Raw genomic sequence first — 24,201 nt, forward strand, 5'->3', positions numbered from 1 at the left:
CGATAGAAGCCAGCTATATAAACCCGATGGACCACCAATTAAAACTGAGTTGGCCTCAACTTGATTGAGCTTAATTTTTTTAAACAGTTATTATTGTTCATTATAGCTGATAATGATTAGCGGTTTCATTTCAGTCTATAAAACTGAAGAGCCGCTGTTAGCAGCATTAGCATTTTTGTTGGCTAGAACATTTTTAGAACCCAGAATAAACCTCATCTGCTGTCATAGCATGCTATACCTACTCTAATATGCTATAATGAGAGTTCTCAATCTGTATTTTATAAGGAATACCGGATGATAAAACGAGGGTGGGATTTTAGACACGGCTTTATGCTGAGTAATAAACCTGTAACCTAGTAACCTTACCTACCCACCTAGCTTGCTAACTAGCTAGCTAGCTACACCAGGCTTTCATGTTAAGGGCAACCTACCAGTCTAGCTACCTAGTCCATAACTCCTTCTGTTTTTTTATTTAATAGCAGTCAAAGTGACGTTTATCCTCCACAGAATGTCCCCATCTATTTTGTAAATGATGACAGGGTGACAGAGTGTTCTGTGTCTAACAGACTCGCAAATAAATTTGTCAGACACTGACTGCCAGTTCCTCAGAAATGCAGATCCACTGTGTTATATGTATACAGAAACAAAAGACTGTTGGTGCTTCCTTTGATCCCAGTGCAGACTGATATTATTGTTGTGCTTCACATGAGTGAATCTGGATCCGGGACGAACACAGAGGAACGTAATCGAGGTTTATCAACCTTTTCACTGCACACGGTGAAAAGGTTCACGAAGCCTTCTGACAAATATCTTTAAAAGATTGATGGCGTCTAAAACCATAAAGAGTTAAAACCCACTAGTATTTTAGAACTTACCTACAAGTCCATCTGATTCCCAGACAGCAGTCAGATGACCTTGACCCTGATTCCAATTCTGTGAGATGATGAATATTATTGTTCTCAAAAACAAACGCACTAGCTAACAAAGCAAAAGGTACAACCACCATGATCAATGTATGTTACCTCGGTTTTGTATTTCCTTGACATGATAGAAGGGGCAAAACAAATCTGGGAGAATAAACCAAAGCCAAGAAGTTACCAATTACCTGGAGAACAGCACCATGTAGTGGCCACTTTGTGTTACTGCAACCCCTCAGAATTCAATCATAACACAAGCTAGGGTGCTCTGTTTGAAGGTGGGGGTGGGGGTGGGGGGCAACGTACATTGTGAATACATATCTTAAGTACAACACATATCCTATGTACAACTGTGTACAAACCAAACAGTTTAAACAGTTTTTAAGATTTTCTTGTTTGTTTTTTTATTACATCAAGAATCAATTTAAAATGAAATGACATTTGAGGTTACAAGCAAAACAAAACAACTCCCAAACGTATACAGACCTGAGGAGCATGTGGAATATGTTTTGTATGACCTTTGACTTGTCTGGTGGTAGTGGGAAGAGTCAGTCTCTCTTCCACTTGGTCTCCAGAACTTGTCCTTAATGTGGAGCCCTTCCTGTTGTCCGAGGCCCCGGCTTTAGTTCCTGTTTCGGGGAATATGTGGATGGGGCCAGTTCCTGGACTGGAAGTAGCCCCTGAGTCCTTCCAAGTCCACGGGCGGGAAGTAAGCTCCGATGCGTTTTCTCACCCACCACTTGCCCTGTGCTGCGCTGGAACTGCCCGGCTGGGTGAACTTGTATATGAAATGTTCTCCTCGAACCCACCTGAAGGAACAACACAAACAAAACAGCTGTTAGTCACTGAGTTTACACCAACGTAGCTGAGCTCCAAGTTTCAGTCTGTTTTCTGACTGTTGTGTGTGTGTATTTATCATCCTAACAAACTTTTGAGACACATCCAGTCATTCATTTTCTGTAGCCCCTTGTCCTCTAGAGGGTCCCAGCCGTCATTAGGTGAGTGACGGGGCACACAATTAACAGGTCATCAGTCTATCCCATCGCTAACACAGACAGACAATCATTCTCACATTTTTTTTGCAATTTAGAATCATCAATGGACCTAACGAGCATGTCTTTGGTTGGTTGGAGGAAGTCTTTTGAGACACATCTTCTACCATTATCTGCTGTTTGTTTCACCAGAGGGGGCTATAGGACTAGGAACAATTACTACAACAGCACACTGTGGACATCACTGCCCATACTTGTCCAACTGTGTAGACACTATAGGACTGTAATGGGAAATTCTGTTCTGTTTGGAATTAGTTTTTTTTGTGTTCGAACCCTGATTCAAGGTTTAGGCCTGTCACATGTTACTTCTTTGAAACACTGCGTTTTTTACAACAAATTTCCACTACAGGACCAAGCACCACTTACCACCTATGTATATGTGTGCACTTTCTGTAAATAATACCTTCTTTGCTCTTCTGCTTAGATGCTAGCTATATTTAATTAGCTCTGTACCGTAACAAGTTGGATCTAATCTCATCTAAAGCACTTGACAATAGAAGCGCTTTGGTGATGTCCGAGAGGAGTGTGTCTTCTGTCTTTACCTGGGTGGGTCTCTGCCCTGGAAGGGGTTGTGGTCCATCAGTGAGAGGACCGTGCTGTCGTTGGACAGCAGACGTCCTGCTATGTGGATCACCCACTCGCTCTGCTCGTAGGTCTGAATGGACGCATGGAGACAATGTGTCAGGAGAAGAAAAGAAGAATTTAAAGAGACACTGTGGGATTCACAGACCTTCTTGGGAAACATCATCAGTTGCTGCCCAAGTACTGAGTAATTGCTGACTAATAGTAGGACTAAAACCCCAAACAAATAATCAATTTGCTCACGGTCCATCACTTTGTAGCAACAAGTTGATACGGGATGTTCCAGTTGCCTAGGTAACCCCCTTGTATATTTCCCACTTCAAATCTTCTCGGTTTTAAAAGATGTCGCCGCTTCAATCCCACTTCCATCTAGGTGAATACGTAGTAGGAACCAAAAGCTATGGATGGTGTTTCACTGCTGTATATGTTTGAGAAACTGTGTGCGTCTGTGGCAAATGCCAACCACCAGCTCCCATCAGAAGTCCTCTCTATCTTGTCCCCTCAAAGCTAAGATCAGTTCAACTTGGACCCCAAAACTATATGTTGGATACGACTTTTTCACCTAGAATACATTTCATTCCATGGTTGTTCCATTACCCCTGCAAATGGCTGTGATTGGTCGTAGGACGTTCTAGTTGTGTGCACATGTATTTGTTCCTGTATCGGTTGAAACACACTACATAATGAAAACCCAATGGCGTGAGTGTGGGTCCTCTGTCTACTGTTGCTCCCCTCCAACCAAACATCATCTCTTGCAGCCGTTGAGAATCTCACCTGGAAGGCAGCAAACCACATGAGCCAGTCCAGCCGGTAGTGATACGGTGATATGAGGCACGGCCGTCTGGAAACATCCCCTGGCTTACACAGGAACTGGTACTCCTCCCAAACCGCCGCGGGGTCCTTGGGATCTGGGCTCAGAGTGCCCTGGAAAATCACCTCGGTACGCTCCTTGGTGATGCTGCTCGGGGGGAGTAAAGAATGAGGGAACAGTGGAAAATAAGATCAAATCATTACTGTACGGAAGGAAAAAAAAACTTCAAACCATAGGCCTAAAAATATATGCAGTGGGAACGTGATTAGATTATCGTCAGAGCGTTATTCCGCAGGGAGCTTTGGTTTTTGTAATATTTTTATTATGATTACACTCAGTTGGCTGTTTATTAAGTACAGTTAAACTCAATTTCTCTACAGCTTATACGAATGCAGTCAACAGACCTGCAGTGACGTGTTTCTAATAATTTGTCCATTCCACTGGGGGTAGCTGAATAAAACCAACATCCTTCTGTATAATGCAGTGCAGATCATCTATTGACCCTCAAAATGACCATGACCACTTAATGCAACACATTCAAACAAGAACAAATACATAATCATTTGGACATTTGCTGTAGGACCCTTGCATTGGTTGAACTACATGTACCCAATAAACTGTCACCAGAGAGCGTGATTAATGGTTTGGTGGTTTAGTTTATCATTTTCCGACAACCCCGGTCACCCCTGAGCGTACCTGCCGAAGGCCCCGTAGGTGTTGACGATGCGCAGAGGGTCGAAGGAGGTGTTCATCACTTGTCTGGAGCTCAGCAGGTTCAACACCACGGGGACGCTGAGGTAGCCGATCAGGATGCCCAAAGAAATGTTCACCACCCGGCGCACAAACATCCCTGACGCAGAGGAGAGGATACTGGATACAATGTGTGGCGACTATCATTTTCTTTTATCGACGGTACGGGCAAAGACTTATCAGTCGACCCCGAGAGGAAACTGTAATTACAGCTTAAATGAAGGTGACATATTTGTTAGTGTCTGGCTCTAGAAGGAGGGGGACCATGTCTGGACCACCGCCACCGTGGAAAAGGTTTAGATGACGAGATGGCTGGTATTGACAAATGTTGGCAGCCAGTTCCTTCCTACCTGTGTCTGCCTGCTTATCCCACGCTTGTTAAAGACATCAGCATAATCCAAATAAAACTTTATTTGCGCCATCACAGCGTTTCTAGGTCTGTTCCTGTGGTTAAAATACGCTCACACTCCAGGGAGAGCACTATTTTATATTCAACATCCTACAATGAAGTAAAGACACTAAACGGGTCCAATGAGACCAATTAGAGAGGGGCCACTCTCACACTTTTCCCACATTTTTTGCCAGTCTGTATTGTAAAAATGTAAGCGACATCCCTTTAAATTCCTATTAACCATATGTCATACTTTTCCCAGCTACTCGGCTATCCAAGTGCTAATCCCTTTTATTCTCTCCAGTATAACCAGACCTTCCACCTTCTCAGCCATTTAGTCTTTATTGTACGTCGTTTGTACATAATACCAATGTTTTATTTTGGTTTGGAACCATATCATAAGGATGTCCCAATATTACACGGGTTTTATTTCTAGTACTGGTCTGTTTCTTTGGATCACAGCAGCTCAGGTTTCTGGTGAACTCCCCAAACAGAGCCACAACAGACAGACAGTGTCTTTTGCAGACGGTGAGCAGTGGGGATCTCATGTTCGGACCCAAATATACCCACAGCCCGCTTCTGTTTGAGGAGAATCATCATGCCATGAAAGGATGGTACTTGTTCCAGCGCGTTTGCACGTATTTATAGACTGGTTGAGCTACACCTGAACATCTTCCAGGAAGAAGCAATTGACATCTTTAAAACTATTAACTTTTTTTCAGGCAGTCTGACACTGTTGGTTACGTATTGTAACTCCAGATTCTATGAGTGAAGCACTTTGTAGTAAAGTGGTTTTGGATGTGGCTGTATCAAAGTATGAGCACATGAGAACAGCTGGGACATCCCCAGCATATTGTAATAATTCATTTCAAATAAAATACAGAAAAAACAACCGTTTGACAGCAAGAGAACCAAAAAAAATGAAAAATTTAATCGGTAGACCGTTCAAAATCTGAATACCTTTCGTAGGTTTTAGGGTGCGTCCGGCTGCATCCTCATTCTGTATCTCCAGCACCGCCTTCTTGGCTCCAGCCCCAGAGCGAAACCAGAATCCCAGCGATACATCGTCAAAACAGGCCAAACTGGGAACAATCGTCAGCCAGTTCAAAAAACTGAGATTCCCGCTCACTATCAAAACCACCTACAGTCCAAAACACAAGGCAAAAGACACCATTAGTACAAAATCCCTTAATACACCATAGTGACTTTTTATTTTAACCAGGCTAACTTGACATCTGCGACCTCCAACATCCAACACACATGATGCGCAAATTACATTTAAGTGCACAGTAAAGAGTAATGCAGGTAAATGCAATAAAAGATTCCGGCACTTGAGCCATTAAACCTTTTTAATGTAATAATAATGTTCAGAACAGTCTCGCTTTAACAGGGTCAAATTAACCTCCTGCCTCACTCAGATTCCCGTCTTTGCTTCAGTAACAACGCTGCAGTAGAGGAAACATCGTGTAAGTAACGATTTTGGTAGCTCAGTGTTTAAAATCAACATACACTTAAAACAAACTAGACGATCTGAGTCATCGGTTTCATACCAGCTGAAGCAGAGCAGAGAGTGAATGAAAAGTCTTTACTTTCACAGTTTTGTCAACAAGCGCGTTTACTTTGTAGCGTGTAAGCTAGTCACACACCGCCTACAGAATGGTTCCAGCGAAAAGTTTATCCAGGGCATAGGTGTTCAACAGGGGGTCCACGACCCCCAGGGGGTCCACGGAGGTACTGCGGGGGGGGGGGTCGCAAAATCTTTGGTTGATTATACATTTTTTATATATATTTTTTTAATTTTCCTCCACAAATTTAAATTTCTTTAAATACACATTAACATGAATTCAACATGTGTTAGTGAAGGGATAAATGGAGGCAGTTATGTCAGGTGTGTTTGTCTTCAAATTTTAATGCAAAATGATAATAACAATGTATATTTATAAGTTTAATATAAAACACATATAGGAGGTAGGGGGTCCCTACTTAATCCCTCCATCAGTTTGGGGGTCCTTGGCCTGAAAAAACATTAAAGACCCCTGATTTAGAGCCTTTTAAATTAAACAGAAATGCTCTATTTCCACCAAGAATTCTACATCCTTTTAAATTCGACTCTTACTCCCTTCATTTCATCCTCGTCCTGTGCCTTTTTCTTGTCCAGTGGTTTAATTGTACCAGTGTTTGTTATCACTAGGTGCTGCGTGGCCATGAACACTAGGAGTTACCTGGAAAAGGATCTGCAGTGCCCCGTTCACCATGCACATCCGCCTGCCCAGGAAGGTGAAGAGTGGAACGATGAGCTCGATGAAGTGGTTGGACAGCGTCTCGAAACGATGGAACCACCAAGGAGAGCGATGCATGTAGTACGACATGGGGTTGGGAACTGGCTGGGTCTGGAGAAAGACACAGAAATAAAGCTCAACGTCACGGGTCAAAGAGCTGGGGGGATTGTTCTAAAGCACCATAACAGTTCGTTAATGGTTCATGTGTTTTAATTTCTTTTTAAAGTTGAGGAATATCAAATCAAAAAACATTTTCTATAACTGCACTGCTTCTGTTTCTCAGGATGGAACTTTTCTCTCCTTTATTTTGGCACCAACGCTAACCAAGATGGAGAGTAATTTATAGTGCCGCACCTTGAGGGAAACATTTCCATTTCTAAATAAAGAAGAAACTTCATTTAAATGAAGGTAACCCCACCTACGCACGAAAAACACTCTGAGCGTTCATACAGCGCCGCAGTGTTTGTGTGAGCGCGACTGAGTGTGGCAGTGCACAAACCGTGTAATAGCTGAACATGCAAACAGTGTCAGGTGGGGCGGTGAAAAACAAATATAACTCAGAAATAGGTGGAGGAAAAAGGAAAACAAGACAGCTGGCATGTTAATCTATACTTGTTTTCATGGAATACAAGAAATAAAATGGGGTTATTTAATCTGTGGCTTTCCAAAACCTCCCCCTCTGGAAATCCAAGGGCAATGAGCCTGCGGTCTCAGGCAACCAAACAGCCCCACATGGCCTGCAAACTAGCTGAGCTGCGACAAACAGACCGAGGCAAACAAAACGCCAAGTATGCCAAAACACACCTACGGAGCCCCCTGAGAGCTAGGACAGGAGGAGATCTGCAGTTCCTCAGCAGGTCTGAAAGGAAGCAGTGTGTCAGAGGGAGTAATAAGGCTTCACCTGGCGCCAGTGGCTTCCGGTGGGTAAATCTACATCTCCCCCAGGGGCGCTGACAGTCGACGCTGGACCGTTTCGTGGAAACTGACCTTGTCTAGCATTGAATAAGCTAAGCACTGTACGATGATTTGTCAGGTGGCAACACAATTTCTGGTACGCTATTACCCAAAATACCTGTCCGCATGTAACTAAAGATTCCCCATTTCTAATTTAACTCATAGAGTCTGCAGCTTCAGTCCTCCGCTGTCGACACACACAGCAATTCCAGGACACCGTTAACGAAACGTAGCTGAATTTAGCCAAGATTAGCGGTGATAATCTGTAGATTTTGTTGGGAAGGGTAGACTTATGACCCCGTTCCTAATTTTGTGTAAAGTTTCCCAGCAGAACACTGCTGCAGTGTCACAGGATGGTCAATGCTATTCACTTCTCCTGTGGGTGGTTGTAATGTTGTGGTTGATCAGTGTAGTTTCAGTTCGGTTATACTGAACCACATAGGTTTGGTTAAACTAAAAATATTCTATCACTCCAAAAACATGGTGAGCATTCAGTGGAATAACGCGGTTCTCTATCATTTCATTTCCTGTACTATTATTGTACTATTACTCGTTTCCATAATGTGTAAATGCAGAGTGTAGAATTCACAAATGATTTTCTACGTTCAAGAATTTATATTTGATCAATTATGAAACGTGGCAGAGACGCCGCAACGGTTCAATATTTCACAAACAACTGACACGGTGTATTTGTACAGTGGACAAGATTGAATCTCGTATTTCATCGCACAAAGAGTCTGAGAGCCACTCGTCCATTCCTGTGCATGGCATAAGCGACGCTGGAGCTGTGGGAAAATAAGTGAATGAATTAGATTCACAATGAAGAGCACCAAAAACGACCGGAGAAGAATTCTCCCAAACTAAATTTGAAAAAGAAGGAATCCTAACGCGTGATAATCCCACACGGCACTAGTTATCAAGTCCCACAGGAGCCGGCGTATTACAGCCTACGCCTCAAGAATACAGTTGAGATATTCACCCTGTTTAAAATACAATGGGAATGGAGCATGCGTGTCCTCTCCAGTCATCTAGTCCCATAGAAGCCAGTATATTCCTGTCCATGTTAATTACAGAAGACAGGCCTCCTCACTGTGATGGTTGGGAACGCAGGGTAGTGAGGGTCAGAGCGGTTGAGTGTCCCACAAGGGAAAAACAAACAGTGGATTTGCACAACCTCATGGTCTGTGTGAGAGACTGATTTATTGGAACCCACAACAGCGGTCAGTGTAATGTGCTGCCCTGGTGTGGTTAAGCTGATGTGAGCTCATTGCCATCTTGTCATCGTTCGGGAGACAAAGCCGAGGCCAGAGTGTTTGTATATCTGGATCGTTCTCCAGAGCAAATTACAACTATCCTTTATTGCAACAAGTACGAAAATTGAATGTGTTAACACTAAGTTCTCAATCATTACTCAGCGCTCTGCACAGCAAACAGTGTTGGGATTATATACTGATTTAAGGTGTACAGAAAATGTAGACGCTGTCATAAACAAAGTGTGTCCTCAAGCTGCTCGAATCAATATTTGTATATCAGAACTGATCCAGACCACTGTGTTACATGAGAAAGGGTTCGCTTGGAGTGACAAATCCACGAAGAGTTATGACCCTCTACAGCTTCCCTCAGCTGTGGAGCTGGGGTTGTAACAACTTGCAGCTCACTGTTTATGTTTGGAGGCTGACAAATTTGCCACGTTGGTTGAGTCCACCAGCTCGCATGTGTGTTTCCTTGCATCACCAGGCTACTGTTTATAGCACAAAACGCTAAGAAAGCCTCAACTGTACACTACCGGCCGCAACTGCTAAGTTAGCAACAAGCTAGCGATCGTAGCATTGTCCAGCTAACACTGAACACTGAGACATGTCCCATGTTCAAACGTGACTCTAAACCATAGGTCTTCAACAGTGGGTCCACGACCCCTAGGGGATCCGTGGAGGTACTGCAGGGGGGTTACAGACTCTTTGGTTGATTAGACATTTTTTTTATACATTATTTAAATTTTTATGTATGTTTATGTCAGGTATGTTTATGTTTACGGCAGGTGTATGACCCCCCTACAGTTGCACAATTGAAATAAATAAAAATAATATTTTAACCTGTTTATAATTTGAATAGCTTAATATTAAATGCAAAATGTTGATAATAATGCATATTTATAAATAGCAGTAGGCTGAGTTTAATATAGAACACATATAGTAGGTAGGGGGTCCCTTCTTAATTCCTCCATCAGTTTGGGTGTCGCTGGCCTGAAAAACGTTGAAGACCCCTCATTTCATCCAATGCAAGAACTTTATGAGTGTCTGTCAGTTTTAACGATTTTCTATTATGTAAAGCAGGAACAGAAAGACCCAAGCTATTAAATACACAACCGTCTGTACACACGTACCTCGTAGTGGTAGTCCATGCAGGTGAGGTCCCTCCAGCATTTGTCTCCTCTGATTTTAATAAGACCCTGAAAAAAGACAGAAAATGAACATCTGTTAGCAGGATGCCTGCACTACCTTCAAACGGCAACGTCCACATGTGCTGTGAATCATATCAAATGAGCCACCGCTAACGGCCGATTAGAAAATCTGATTGCAGCTTGTGAGGTCCGAGACGAGTTCAGGTTATAGGCACATGAATGTAAGAAAACAGTTAGCTATGGAAACATTATGCTGTACCCCTTCTTTTGTTAAAGTTTTCTCTTAATCACAACACACTGATGGATTGCTATGTACAGTATGTTATTGAAGCTACAATTAACTACTCAATCCAGTTTAGGCACTTTAGATTACATTAGAGGGAAAAAATGTAGCCCCGCAACCAAATTAAGACCAAAGAGAAGAGTGTGTGATGATGAGTTCAGGACTGTAGTGTGTGAATTCATTTGTAACTCATTTGAACTATTTTTACTCTGGACATCGCATATAATCCAATAACAGCTAAACGCCCGAATAAACTTTTTTTTTCTGGACCGACTGACCTTCAAGTCTTAAAGAGATGGAAGGACTGTCGCTTCTCTTTACTTGAACGGTTGAGCTGAATGGTTCTCGCCACTACATGCATAAGAAAAGCATTTAAATAGGGTCATTCACTGCGACGAAGTGTTTACCAACCGTTCCTACCTCTGCAACCGACGGTTTCAAACACATTACGAAGGCAAGAAATACCACAAATTCACTCTTGACAAGGCACATCTGTTAATGAAAAACCACCGAAGCTGACTGGGGAGTGTGCAAAGCCGTCATCAAAGCAAGAAGTATGTAAATACATTGTGTAAATTATATATAATACGTGGGAATTGTTAAGCATTTATAACAACTAATTGTCCATGAGGCAGGTTACCAAACGCTACGCAGTACGGGAGGAAATGTTCTCTCTATACAATCATTTTTTAAAACGTCTTAGAAACACTGAGAAATGTGCCTTCGGTTCTGTGCCTGTTTTCCACCAGCTGAACTGAGTAAATAGTGTGCTGTCCAGGACACAAGACTGTCAATATTGACACATAAGCCCGTCATGTGGTTGCTAAGGAATGTGAAATAAATCGCCGCCTAACCTCTTTAACCTGATTTAGAAAACCATGACATTTCATTCTGATTACGAGCTTGGCTGCCCGGCTGCTGAGGTGGCGCAGCCAAAGAGGTGGCTGATAATTCAATTCGATCATGAGATGTTGAAATGTCATCAATTACAGATCTACAAACCTCTGACATAAACAGAGCAGTCCGGCTAGAGTGTCGAGAGGCCTGAGGAAAGTTTTCATGAGAAACGGAGAGGGATACTTTGTAAAAACTCCACGAGTTCCAGCTGGATTTAAAGTCATGCTAAGCAGCTCTGTGAGAATACACTTGGCACCGCGGCGCGTTGCGCTAAGCCCAAAAGTAAGAATTCCAACATGCCGACTACGACAAATCCAATATTTTAATGTTTTTTTATTTATGGCTCAAGGGGAATGAAGGAGAAATTGACTGCTGTCTAGTTAGGTTATTCTGACAGAGTTAGCAAGCATGTAAAATGCTTCTCAAAGCAGAAGCTTCAGGTCATTAAGGGTTATTAATTAACCTTGTAGGCACAGTGACTGGGCAGAGTCATCAGAGTCTGCAGAGGCATTTTAAAACAATGAACAACCACGGAAACATGACCAAATGGCCCTAATTAACGAGCGCTCTAAAAGTCCTCACTCTGACGTAAGGATCCAAAAGCGTAACTGGATCTCACAGAGTGATCACTTACTTTGAAATCCACTTCAGGCTAATTTATTTTGAGGCCTGGGAGACGTGAAGAGGCTGAGGGACTTAACTAGAACTAGAACTCAACTAGAAGATGATTTTTTTTGTGCTCTTATGCGCTTAACATATTTGGAGCATGTACTTAAAACTTACTGAGCCAATGCGGCCTCCTGAAATCTAATTAGCTATGTTTCCTTTTATGGTTTCCCGCCTGATTACCCTCACAGTCTGCTGGTATGAACAAGCTGCTGAAGATTTAATTAAAAGGCATGTGAGCAGATAAAAATCCCACCACAATGCACATGATATCAAACCTATCCAGCTATGCTAATGGGGATATCTTCAAAGGTAACTAATACTTTGCTTTTACGTCATCTGACATTTGTAGTATTTTTGTGTTGGAACTGGTGCCTTCGGGCAAAGGTCCAAAAGAGCCAATTACTCACCACATGGTATCATGGTGGTATCATAGAGGAGTGGCCTCATCAAGCACAGAAGGATATTTCCATTTTATTTGCCAAAGGTAATTAAAAAGCATGTCGTAAACTCCTGGTGTGTGAAAGGTAACATAGATTGTAAGTCACTGGAGTGGATAATTGCCACAATGCGTCTTCATTTCCTTCCATTGTTCACACTGAGACTAGTATCCCAGGGATACAGGAGGCGCCATCTTGCAAGTTTGGAGCTACTGTAAGAGAGTGGACACAACCAGACCCTGAGACTCACTCATGTTTGCTTCTGGTTAATACTGCATCCTGCTCTACCTCCATCAGTTACAAAGAAATGTTGGATTGCACTTTAATGCTAGTGATTGCCAAGTTTCCCCCCCCCCCCAGAGCTACCTTACTTTCATTGTTAGTTAACTACATTAATTCACTTAATAATGACACAAAACTTTACCAAAAAAAGTTCCCTAAGGTCCTTGAAATGGGTTAGCATTAACATGAGTTACGTGCTCATTTTGTACGTTATAATCTAACGGTTATTTATACGTTCCTACTCTCACGCGTCTCAGAGCGGCTGTCGATGACAGCTGTCAATCATAGCAGTCATCTTAATGATGTCACATCCTGTTTCTATATCGTCAAATAATTAACTTAAACAAAACTTCTCAGAAAACTTGAGCGTACATCAGAAATATATTTTCCACCTAACACAACTAAAAACATCTTTGAAAATAATTATTTGATTTATATTTTAGTGTTTTACATCCATTAACATGGAGGAGGTGGAGCTTATGACCTATACTGCAGCCGGTCACCAGGGGGAGCTCTACTTACTTTGGCTTCACTTTGGAGAAGCTGTCATGGCGTCCACATTATCTACAGTCTACGATCAGGACACCGTGATGTCAAACCACAGAAACTGACTTGAAATATTGGTGAAAACTTAGGATACATTTAAGTCATGTGGTAAAAATGCATGTTGGGTGTTCACAGAGACCACCAACCCCTAGGTTTGAAGGGACGTTTGAAGTGTGCGTCGAGCTGTGTCATCCTCACAAGCAGAAAGTGGTGAACCACGATGCTGTCACACAGACAAATGCCTGTGACCAGGGTGGATCAAACACAGAGGGACTGTGGTAGAGGATGACTTGTACTTAACACTACAGAGACGTTCACAAATTTACTGAGATGAACTGAGACGGAGTCCTTTCTCTGTGTCACAGCGTCAGCCCAATCAAAATAGAAAATAGAGCCTTAAAGTTCACCAATCCATAAGATTTCCTCAGCTTTCAAAGCCAAAGGCAGTCAGCGAGCATCATTTGTTAATCGCTCAGCATCTGGAGTTGATTTCCTGACAAAACGGCATGTGAATGCTATTTGGAACTCCACTTCAACCTCCTGGATGACCGCCATTCTTCGAACGTGCATGCAGTATTGTGGTAAATTACGAAAAGGAAGAGAAAAGGATGATTTAATTTTGAAAATCCTTCATGTGGATTATCATCAATATCAAATTAGCTGATCTAATAAGACTGAGGGTGAAGAGGACATTGGTGAAGTCTAACAGTAATTTCTTGTAATGTTTTGCAAATATTATGTTAAATCCCAAAATTTAAGTTATCAGTAGTAACTTAGTAGTTTATCGGTGAGCTCCAAGTACACTTTACAATGAACAAGACCCTGTGTGTTTGAGCTTTCTTCTTGGCCTCAATAAGCAAAAAAAAAGAACTTTTGACTGCACTGAGTGACAGATAAACCACAGTCTATGGTCCAAAGTTCACCAGGGAAACCACCAAACAACCAGAGATGTTGTTAGGTTGATTTTGGCTTTACCAAATAGAGTTTGACGTTAAAACAGGGCTCCCAGAATAACAGGCAAAAGACTAGAACTGGAATCACCTAGGGGATTATGTGGATTATTATTTCCTTTTTGCACGCTGTTTTACTCGATGCATGTTTAGCATTTAATGCATTTGACGACTTAAGCTACCGCTACAGTGGTGGAAAACTAAGGGGAAAAAAAGACGTCTTCGCGAAAGCTAAAAAGTATTTTTTTCCATCTGTCAAAGCAGTTGCTTTCTATCAATCAGATGGGCCGCAGCCTCTTACAAAGTTTCAATGACCCCTTCTGTGTATTTGTGAACTCACAGCTCCCAGCATGATGCGAACTATGAGCCATCTGAAGGCCCAGATAGTGATGAGGGAGGGGGGACAGCGGCGGGGGACCTGGGACAGAGTCCACACTGGACACAAGAAGATCGCCAGAAATCCCGTCTCCAACAGCTGGCTCTCCCATCCTGCACAAAGAATCACAATATTGTTCACAAAGTTCTTTTAGTAACTAAGATTAAGTGCGTTACGGTACAAATGAGCTGAGTATGCTGCGTTAATACTGATGAGAACAGTCAAAGACTCCAAACAGAGTATGTAATGATACAGTTTGTTGTGTAACACTGTGGTAATGCACAAAATACAGAGAGAAAATAAGCTAAAATAACGTCTAAAAAAAACAAAAAAACAGTGCAGTGGTTTCTCCATGCGTCAAAGTGACAGTGAAGCAGCATTTAGACATGTAATACGATACTTCAGCATCTGTAGCATGATACGACCGGGTACATGGGTACATGGGACAGAGATTTTCCAATTTCCAATGAAGCTAATTTTAACCCACTGAGGTAGTTTGAACACCGAGCCTGTCGACATCGTCTGAAATTAGTGTATGTTTAAAAATAAATACGGCCTCCTTTTTATTATGTGGTTCCAGTATTGCAACTAAAGCAAAAGAAACGGCACCACTGACGCTGTGACATAATCCTGAAAATTATCTGTTATTGAATATTGCTTTAGAAGTGAGAGGACAATTTTTGGAACAAACAGAATAAAACTAAATGTCAGAGTTTGTGTGCCAGTTTCGTACACAACCTAAAAACTACATGCTACTAGCTTTAAAGTACATTCATAATGACAATGCTAGCATGTTCATATGTAGCATAAGACTTCCTTTAGCATTAGCACTTTCGATTAGCATTCTAGCATCTTAATTAACATTAAACCACAGGTCTTCAACAGGGGGTCCTCAACCCCTAGGTGTTCCACTGGGGTACTGCAGGGGGGTCTCAAAATCTTTGGTTGATTAGACATTTTTCATACATTTTTTTTTTAAATTTTCACAGAGAAATTTAAATTTGTTTAAATTTCTTACTTATTTTCTCATCAGACATTTACAAGAATCCAATATATTTAAGTGAAGGGATAAATCAAGGTTATCTTTCAATCAGTACTTCACTCATTCGCATGCAATACAGGAGCTGTCTCGACAGCGCTCCGTTTCACACGGACCGCCACGCTAGTCCAGACCTGTCAATCTAAGCCTCCTGAAGGACCCACCCCTATTGCTGCTGATCCAATCACGATACTGCATATCACACTCTGACTCTGTCACATTCCCCACCATCGACTGAGAGCCTATTCAGTCCCCAAGAAATTCAGACACATGCTGTTGAAGAGAACTAATAGTGTAGCTCGTTCCACCTCCCACTTGAGGCCAAAATGCTTTGTCCCTACTACATTTAGCTATGTTTAAAGGTAAAGGTATGTATGTTTATGGCAGTTACACAGTCACCCTATTGTTGCACATGTTTGAAATGTGAACATGTATTATTTGAATAGCTTAAAATTTAATGCAAAATGATAATAATAATTAATATAGCACTAGGCTGAGCTTAACATAGCACACATATAATAGGTAGGGGGTCCCTACATAATCTCTCCATCAATTTGGGGGGTTTTGGCCTGAAAATGTTAAAGACCCCTGTATTAAACGGTAAGGGCATTTACACAAACATCGGAATGGGGAACATGGGTAAATTAAATATTCAAACCATTGTGACCTATTTTGTTTTACAGTGTATTTTTACTACAAATGGATTTATGTAGTACGTCTTCTGACGTCCTCAAGATTCACCATGACACTGACCTACTTAATGTAATAACAAGCATGTTTGAACTTGGAAAAAGTGTCTCTCTTTAGGTGCAATTAGAAAATGGACTGAATTGAATCATTCATACATAGGAGGAGGTTGACTGTGCGAAATCCATCCACCACAGGCGTAACCAGAAATGTCTGGACCAAGCCCACAAATGAAAACTTGGACCTGGCAGGAAAAGAGACTACCAAGACGATAGGATTCTACTCTGGGAACAATGTTGGTACAAAATTCAACGAGAGTTCATCCAATATCTGTTCAGATATTTCTGGATCAAAACTGTGAGACTGTATTTTCTGTCCCTAGATCCACATCACTATACCATCTATGAGATACATGTTTATCTTTCTAAATGCAATTTTGTAGCTTTGAATTTGTGTTTAATTTAGAGAGCAGTGTCTGCCACTAATGGTCCTAACAGCAACAAAGTTCTGGTTTGGAGTCCAGACTCGGGGAATATCAGAGGAGCTTCGTCTGCAGACTTCAAGCTGCACTGTCAGCCAGAGTGATAATCGGTCCAAAATAAAACAGGGATTCGGCGAGAAAGACAGCGAGAGTGAGAGAAAAAAAAAAGTCTTTAGGGGTAACAGAAGCCACAACTCTCGACCACAGACATGGGCCTGGCGTCTCTCACTACAAAGCATCATTAGACAGTCAACGAGCTGCCACTGACCTCGCCACTTATTTAAGCTGGAGACGTACGTGCAGCGTCTTATTCATACTCTTTTATTGCTTCTCTGCCTTTAGCGTGACGTTCATGACGGGTTCAATGTGAAAGCAACACATTGTGCATAATTTATTATCACTATTAAACTGTATTACGGCGGATGAAACATCTTCAACAGGAAATCTCCTTTTATTTGTTCCTTTCCATTTCTTTTCAATCTTTGGTAAGATCACAGGGTTTTGTTGCATGTAAGTTTCACGGATTTAAGGATTACAAATGATCGAAACCTGTCTCACAGCGATGCTTCGCCTCTAGTTCACTGCTTCTTTTGGAGGAGGAAGAGGAGGAGGAGGAAGAAAGGAGGCCATGGTGGGATTAGTTTGGAGTTCACTTACCGAAGGAGTACCTAGAAGGAGATAAAAGAAAACACAAAGAACATAGCAACATAAGAATGGTGATGAACAGGTTCACATTTATTTAGTGAGGACTGACTCGAGTTGACACTTCCGTCGTTTAAAGCTGCAACATTTGTTTCTTTGGCCACTTGGGGGCAGCAGAACGGGCTGAAAACATCACAGGTTTATTTTCCTTAATGAATATTACACCAGTTATTTGTCAGTTTGATTGAATAATAAATGTATAAAGTATTCTTTAAAAAGAAATCTATCACAAAACCCAAACAAATGCCCATTACAAATGAAAAAAAAAGATATTTTCACATTACTTTTATTTTAATGGATTACTCCACTAATAATAATAATAATAATAATAATAATAATAATAATAATAATAATAATAATAATAATAATATTACATATACGTTTTATAATTTTTAACAGTAAGAATGTTTTTACTTGTTCTTACATACTAACATATTATACTACTATGGATACGAAATGTGAAAGCAGCTGCAGAAAACTGGAACCTTATTATTTTAAGTAATTATTCGTATCTGGTTTAAGCAAATATTGATGTGGGTTTCGATGTACTCAACTTAAGGATGAGAAGAAAGTAGCTGTGATTTTAGCCGTAGTAATGAATTGGACTATCTCCAGTAGACACTGAGACAAAACTAGAACTCATTTGTTGTCGGGTTTCTGTTCCACTGACAAATTCCAGTTCAATAGTCATTATTTTTTATTTTAGTTCAGAGAGTTTTTCTTCATATTGCATAGTATGGTATTTGTATAGGGAATACAGATTCAATGTTTTGTTCAAAGAATAATTCAATAATATTCTTTTCAGTTCACTTGATGGAGTTCTGGTGAGATCAGTGTATACTAGTAAACCAAGCTGGTAGCATGGAAATAAAAAGTCAGAAAAAGCAGCATCTGCTTGAATCAAACATATTAACATTTTTAAACAAATATTACAATGAAGAAGATCAGTATGACACATGGGATTTGAAGAGAGTGTCGTCACCGTAAACCAATCAACTCACGCCAATGGAATGGAAACTGGAAAAATGACTGAAACCATTAGAGGTTTTAAACTGAAAAAGTCCTGACAGTAGACCAAAAGAATCCAATCAGACAAATGAAACAGAAATACTATACTTCTGTATTTGTTTATTCAAGAAATTGAATCATTTGTATATATCTGTAAGATGTAAAAGCATTGTATTCAGTGCCTGGTGTGACCCCCTTGTGCAGCGTTAGCAGCAACTAAATGTTTCCAGCAACTGCTGATCGGTCGTCTGCGGCGGTCTGGAGGAAATTTAGCTCATTCCTCATTACGGCACCGCTTCAGCTCTGCGATGTTGGTGGGTTTCCTCACATGAACGTTTTCACTGAACTGGCTGGACTAAGGTCAGGACTTTAACTTGGCCTTTCCAAAACATCTATGGAGTCATCATCTTCCTTTCTGACCCAACTGGAGCTTAAAATTCAGCTCACAGAGAGATGTCCTGACATTTTCTTTTTTGGCCTTTTGGCGAATTCAGAATTCATTGGTTGCCATGGTTACATATATTTCCATCTCTCCACTGCATGTTGTCCTAACTAGCTTTAGTGCTGGTCTGGTACAGTAGGTTTATTACAGTTCATTTTGCAAAAAAATCACACAAAAGAAAGTCAAGTTGCGGGCAACAAAAAAAAAAGGAATCATTTGAAATGATTTGTATCTAGCATCTAGTTAACTCACCACAGCTGTCCCACGCTGACCAGGGAGTGGTAAAGCACCCACAGCGACACCATGATCAACATGTTGGCCATTCCCGTCACCAGGACGAAGCCGGAGAGCGCCATCCCCGCCAGGGCGACGCCGTCCAGGTTGGCGTCCATGTCGCTCCAGTCCAAGAACCAGAGGACGGAGGGGGTGTACGCCAAGGCGGCCAGGCCTATCTTGCCTCCCACGTAGCGTTTCACGCTGTTGAGGTAGTTCTTGCAGGGCATCAGGCCGCGCTCGCCTATCAGCTGTTTGTTCTGGTTGTAGGCAACGCTGAAGGCCACAACTACAGACGAAAAGAGACAGAATGGGATAAAGACAAACGCATGTTTTATGTGGGATTCAAAGCGGGTGGGTGTTGTGTATTTTCAGCTGATTGAGCGGGAACCAAAAAGGGTTCTGGGTGAACACTGTAAAAATCTTGAGTGTGTTAGACTGACACCTTCAGACACTGCTTAAGACGGATGAAGGAGCAGGTGAGCAGATGCCCCATCAGGTGTCTTATTGCCTTAGTCATGAGTGTTGTGGGTAAAACATGACAGCCACTTTGATAAAAATCAGCTCCAGGTCTGGTTATGGTGGCTGGAAACAAACTGCTCTGCTAGCAACAACTGCTCCCAAGTAAGCGCCAACAACACCAAAACAAGGGGCCACGAAAACTGAATGGAACTTCATTTAGTCATTAACAGCTGTGTTCATAAACCAGCGTGTGTGTGTGTGTGTGTGTGTGCACTGTTGCCTACTTTCAGTGTCAACATACTCACAGTAAATGAAGGCGACGGCGCGCAGCAGCACGACGCGAGTGAGCCAGTAAGTCCCAGGCTGCAGCGACCGAAGTCGTTTCCCTTTCTCTGTGTCTCTGCCGGTGTTCGCTCCATTGTCTGTCCCTCCGGGAGCGGAGTGCGTCTCTGTCTTCTTAGTGTCCACGCGTCTTTTCCTCACGGAGCTCTCTGAAGTTTCGCCGCCGGCCGCCATGTTCGCGGAACTCACGGTCACGTGACAAAACGGACCCGGAAGCATTATTATTATTATTAATAATAATGATAATGATACTAATCATAATCATACTAATATTATGATTATCATTGTTGTATTTCATTTATTTGTTTGTATATATTTTGATGCTATATAGAAATGATAAAAATACAAAATGTACTTGTGCTATTTTATTATGTATTCATTTTATTTGCCTTGAATGTTACAATTTCGTTAATGAAGCTACAAAAAATATGTACTTATTTACTTTTAGATTTAAAATATCAGCCATTGTTAGTAATGTTTTATTAGATAAGTTAAAATATGTTTATTGATATGTAACAATTTTTTTCTACTTAAAGTTCTGGCATAACATTAAAAAGCAATAGCCGATTATTAATGTAATTGTTATTATTCTTATTATTAGTTGTAATAGTCGTACTACTAGTAGTAGTAGTAGTAGTTGTTGTTGTTGTAGTAATAGCAGTAGTAGTAGTAGTTTATCTAGTTCTTTATGCCGAATTTGGATGCAAAAGATTAAAACAATACAAAATGTACTTGTTGTGTTTATTGATATGTAACTATTTTTGGCATAACATTTAAAGCAATAGCCTAGCGTACATAATGTGAATGTATGTCTTTAATTTCGAGAAGTTAGTCACCATTAGATGTTGTTGCAGAAGAAAACAGATGATTATTATATTTTTTTAACCAAAAATTTAAATAAAACAGAAATAACATAACAATACAGAATAATTACGATAAAATATAAAGAAAATGAGCTGCAGAAATGATATACTGCTGCAGGTGGTTAAATATTGGTACGTAAATGAAATAATTATAAAATAAATACAACATAATCAAAAATAGAGCCTCTTGTTAGAATTGTTACGTTATATTTTCACAACCGTTTCGTTTCAGTCGATGTCCAGAAGTTTTCATTGTTTAGTTTTTACTGCCAAATAAAATCAAAAATTTAGTTAAGTTTTTATCACTCTCAATGTCAGTTTTATTTTTTTAAGATTTTAATGTGTTGCTTTCACATTGAATTTTTTGTAATGTTAATATTTAGTCCAGAGCAGGTACTAAAAAATAAACATAACACCAGTATGTAGTTGCAATAAGCATGTGAGTCAATGTCTTCTTGTTGTGTTGACAAATAAAACCAGATCGACATTAAATAAATAAATAAATTTGACCATAAAAGGCTGTTTTCTGTAAGTTTGGTGAACAGACCGCATCGCTTGTTCTAAATCTCTGATAATGCTTTATTTCTATTTCAGCCAACACAAGTTTCGACTAGATTTAACTATAATCACCTTACACTATAATCACTATAATCATAAATATATAATCACTAATACAACTCTCCAAGCTCTCCAAAAAGTTAGCTTTAAATTCTTATCTGAAACTGTGTCAGTTCTCTGTTTCCTCCTGCCTCCTTATGCCAATCTAAGAGAATCTCGAACTTGGCCAAAACCAATAGGACAAGAGGGGTGGAGAGTTAGGTGCTAAAAGGCGTTGAAATATTACAGCAGTGGCACGGCAAACTTTTCTTGGCTGTGGAGGAGGATGTGAAAGGGAATGGCAATTTCAATACAAGCAATCTGGGATCTTTCTTGTCTTCGCGGTCATACAAGTCTTCCAACAGAACTGTGCGCATTTACGCACTTGGAGAGGTCCTCGGCGATTTAGGGGAACATTTCAGAACCAAACATGACTGAGGAGAACAAGTTATTGACGGGGCATGCGTGCAGTCCAGCGGGCAGTGAAGGCTCCGTGTCCCGGCACGGATCGGACTCAGAGTCCCCGACGTCTCCGACGGGCTCCGAAGCGCAGGAGGCGCCGCGCCCGCCCGGGATTACGCACAAGCCCGAGAGCAGCCCGGAGGAGGAGCGGTTTCCCGCATGCATCCGCGACGCGGTGTCGCAGGTCCTGAAGGGCTACGACTGGTCGCTGGTGCCTATGCCCAGCCAGGGGGAGAAGGGTCTGAAAATTAAACCTCACGTCAAACGCCCGATGAACGCGTTTATGGTTTGGGCGCAGGCAGCGCGGAGGAAGCTGGCCGACCAGTATCCCCATCTGCACAACGCTGAGCTCAGCAAGACGCTGGGAAAACTTTGGCGGTGAGTAGTGACTCTCACGGAGCTTCGCTTTCAACTAATGAGCGCTTGCTTCGTGTATCATCTATGCATTGTCAAGGCTGCCACGGACCGAGTTAACTTATTTGAAAATAAAAAAGATCCCTTGTAAAAACTCTCCCTGTACAGTGGGCCATAAAACAGTGGAAGTGATCTAAAATGGAACATGTTATTTCGTGAGATTATTTGCTCACTAGGGGTTCATTACTAATGCCACCATGTGGGTATTTTGTTTGTTCTGCCAAGATTCAGAATATTCACTGAATAAGCAATTTCAATCCACTACAGAGGACAGTCCTGCATTAAAGCAGCAAACTGCCGCTCTCTAAACTGTGGTAATGACAAAACCCAATTTTGTACGTATACACAATATCTACAGTACAACATTCCACAGCAGCATGCAGCAAAATCTTCTAGTCCAAAGGAATTACTGACATGCGCTCAGTACTGAACACACAGCAGCATGCAATCCATTTTGCAATGTCCAAGTGCTTTTTTTTCCCCCTATTGGACCTAATCCGTTCTCCATTAACTGGTGCCTGTCCTCCGCAGACTTCTCTCTGAGACGGAGAAGCGGCCCTTCATCGAAGAGGCCGAGAGGCTGAGGCTGCAGCACAAGAAAGACTACCCGGACTACAAGTACCAGCCTCGGAGACGCAAGAACGGCAAACCGAGCCAAGCGGATTGCAGGCCTGGACTGGCCCAGGCGTCGCAGCAAGTGCAGGGCCTGTATAAGACGGATCCAGGGGTGGGCGGCCTGGGAGGTACAGGAGAGGCGCCCCATCACTACCACCCAGACAGGACAGGTGATTGGAGTTTGACACTCCTTCCATTGCTCATTGTACTGCAGTTCATTTGTTTTATGCTCTGATGCAACAGGCAGATTTCATTTTTCCGGTATCCTTTGCTTTGGTTTCCAGGTCAGTCCCACGGACCCCCGACACCTCCCACCACCCCCAAAATCGACCTGCACGTGGGGACCAAGCACGAGGGCCGTCGCCCCGTGGACGTCGGCTCCGCTCCCAACCGCCAGAACATCGACTTCAGCAACGTGGACATCTCGGAGCTCAGCACGGACGTCATCGGCACCATGGATGGCTTCGACGTCCACGAGTTCGACCAGTACCTGCCTCCCAACAGCCACAGCACCTCCGTCCTAACCCCGCCGGATACCGGCCACCCCTCCGGACCGTTCGTCCCGGCCGGCGCTCACTGTCACTCTCACTGGACGCCCAAAACGCCGTCCTCTACCAGTCGCGACGCCCGCGGGACACTCGAGGTCGGCGGTCATAAACCCCAGATAAAAACCGAGCAGATGAGCCCGGGTCACTACAGCTCCACCGCCTCCTCCTCCTCCCCAACTCCTCCTCCACCACCAGCATCGCACCAACCTGAGTACACCTGCCTAGGCTCGGGCTCGGGGCCTTCCTCCACCTCGTCCTCGTCCCCTCCCAGTCAATCAGATTACACTGACCTTCAGAGCTCCGGCTTCTACAGCGCGTTCTCCGGTTACCCTGCCAGTCTGTATCAATACCCCTACTTCCACTCCTCCCGCAGGTCTTACACCACGCCGCTTATCAACAGCCTGGCCTTGGCGCAGCCTCCGCACAGTCCTCCTCCTGGCTGGGAGCAGCCTAGCTACACTTCCCTCAGCAGGCCTTGAAGAGGACCAAAATGTGGCCTTACGAGTAGACTGACAATGTTTGGACATTTAGCAGGTTAAATGTTATCTGGACTGATATTGTTTGGCACCGTTTCGTGTCGATATGTCGCTACATTTGTTTGTTTTCATGCAAAAAAAAAAAGAAAAATGGTTGCGTTCAGTGTTTTTCCTTGTCTCTCTTCTGAGTAAAAAATAACTACTGCAGAATGA

The 24,201-nt window shown here is 42.2% G+C and overlaps 2 protein-coding genes across 2 annotated transcripts; one reads left to right on the forward strand and one right to left on the reverse strand.

Moving 5' to 3' along the window:
• Positions 1-1,295: 1,295 nt before the first annotated feature.
• lmf1 (lipase maturation factor 1) lies at positions 1,296-20,214 on the reverse strand. Its single transcript, XM_047610059.1, has 11 exons — positions 19,977-20,214; positions 19,189-19,498; positions 17,442-17,452; positions 14,542-14,690; positions 10,120-10,185; positions 6,726-6,893; positions 5,464-5,644; positions 4,059-4,212; positions 3,326-3,509; positions 2,512-2,624; positions 1,296-1,726 (listed from the first exon to the last, which is right to left on the reverse strand). Exons 1-11 carry the CDS (start codon positions 20,185-20,187, stop codon positions 1,540-1,542), a joined length of 1,734 nt encoding a protein of 577 aa, XP_047466015.1. The 5' UTR covers positions 20,188-20,214; the 3' UTR covers positions 1,296-1,539.
• Positions 20,215-21,691: 1,477 nt separating this feature from the next.
• sox8a (SRY-box transcription factor 8a) lies at positions 21,692-24,201 on the forward strand. Its single transcript, XM_047608193.1, has 3 exons — positions 21,692-22,313; positions 22,881-23,134; positions 23,249-24,201. Exons 1-3 carry the CDS (start codon positions 21,904-21,906, stop codon positions 23,989-23,991), a joined length of 1,407 nt encoding a protein of 468 aa, XP_047464149.1. The 5' UTR covers positions 21,692-21,903; the 3' UTR covers positions 23,992-24,201.

This window comes from Mugil cephalus, chromosome 16 (assembly GCF_022458985.1).
Source record: "Mugil cephalus isolate CIBA_MC_2020 chromosome 16, CIBA_Mcephalus_1.1, whole genome shotgun sequence".
NCBI lineage: Eukaryota > Metazoa > Chordata > Actinopteri > Mugiliformes > Mugilidae > Mugil > Mugil cephalus.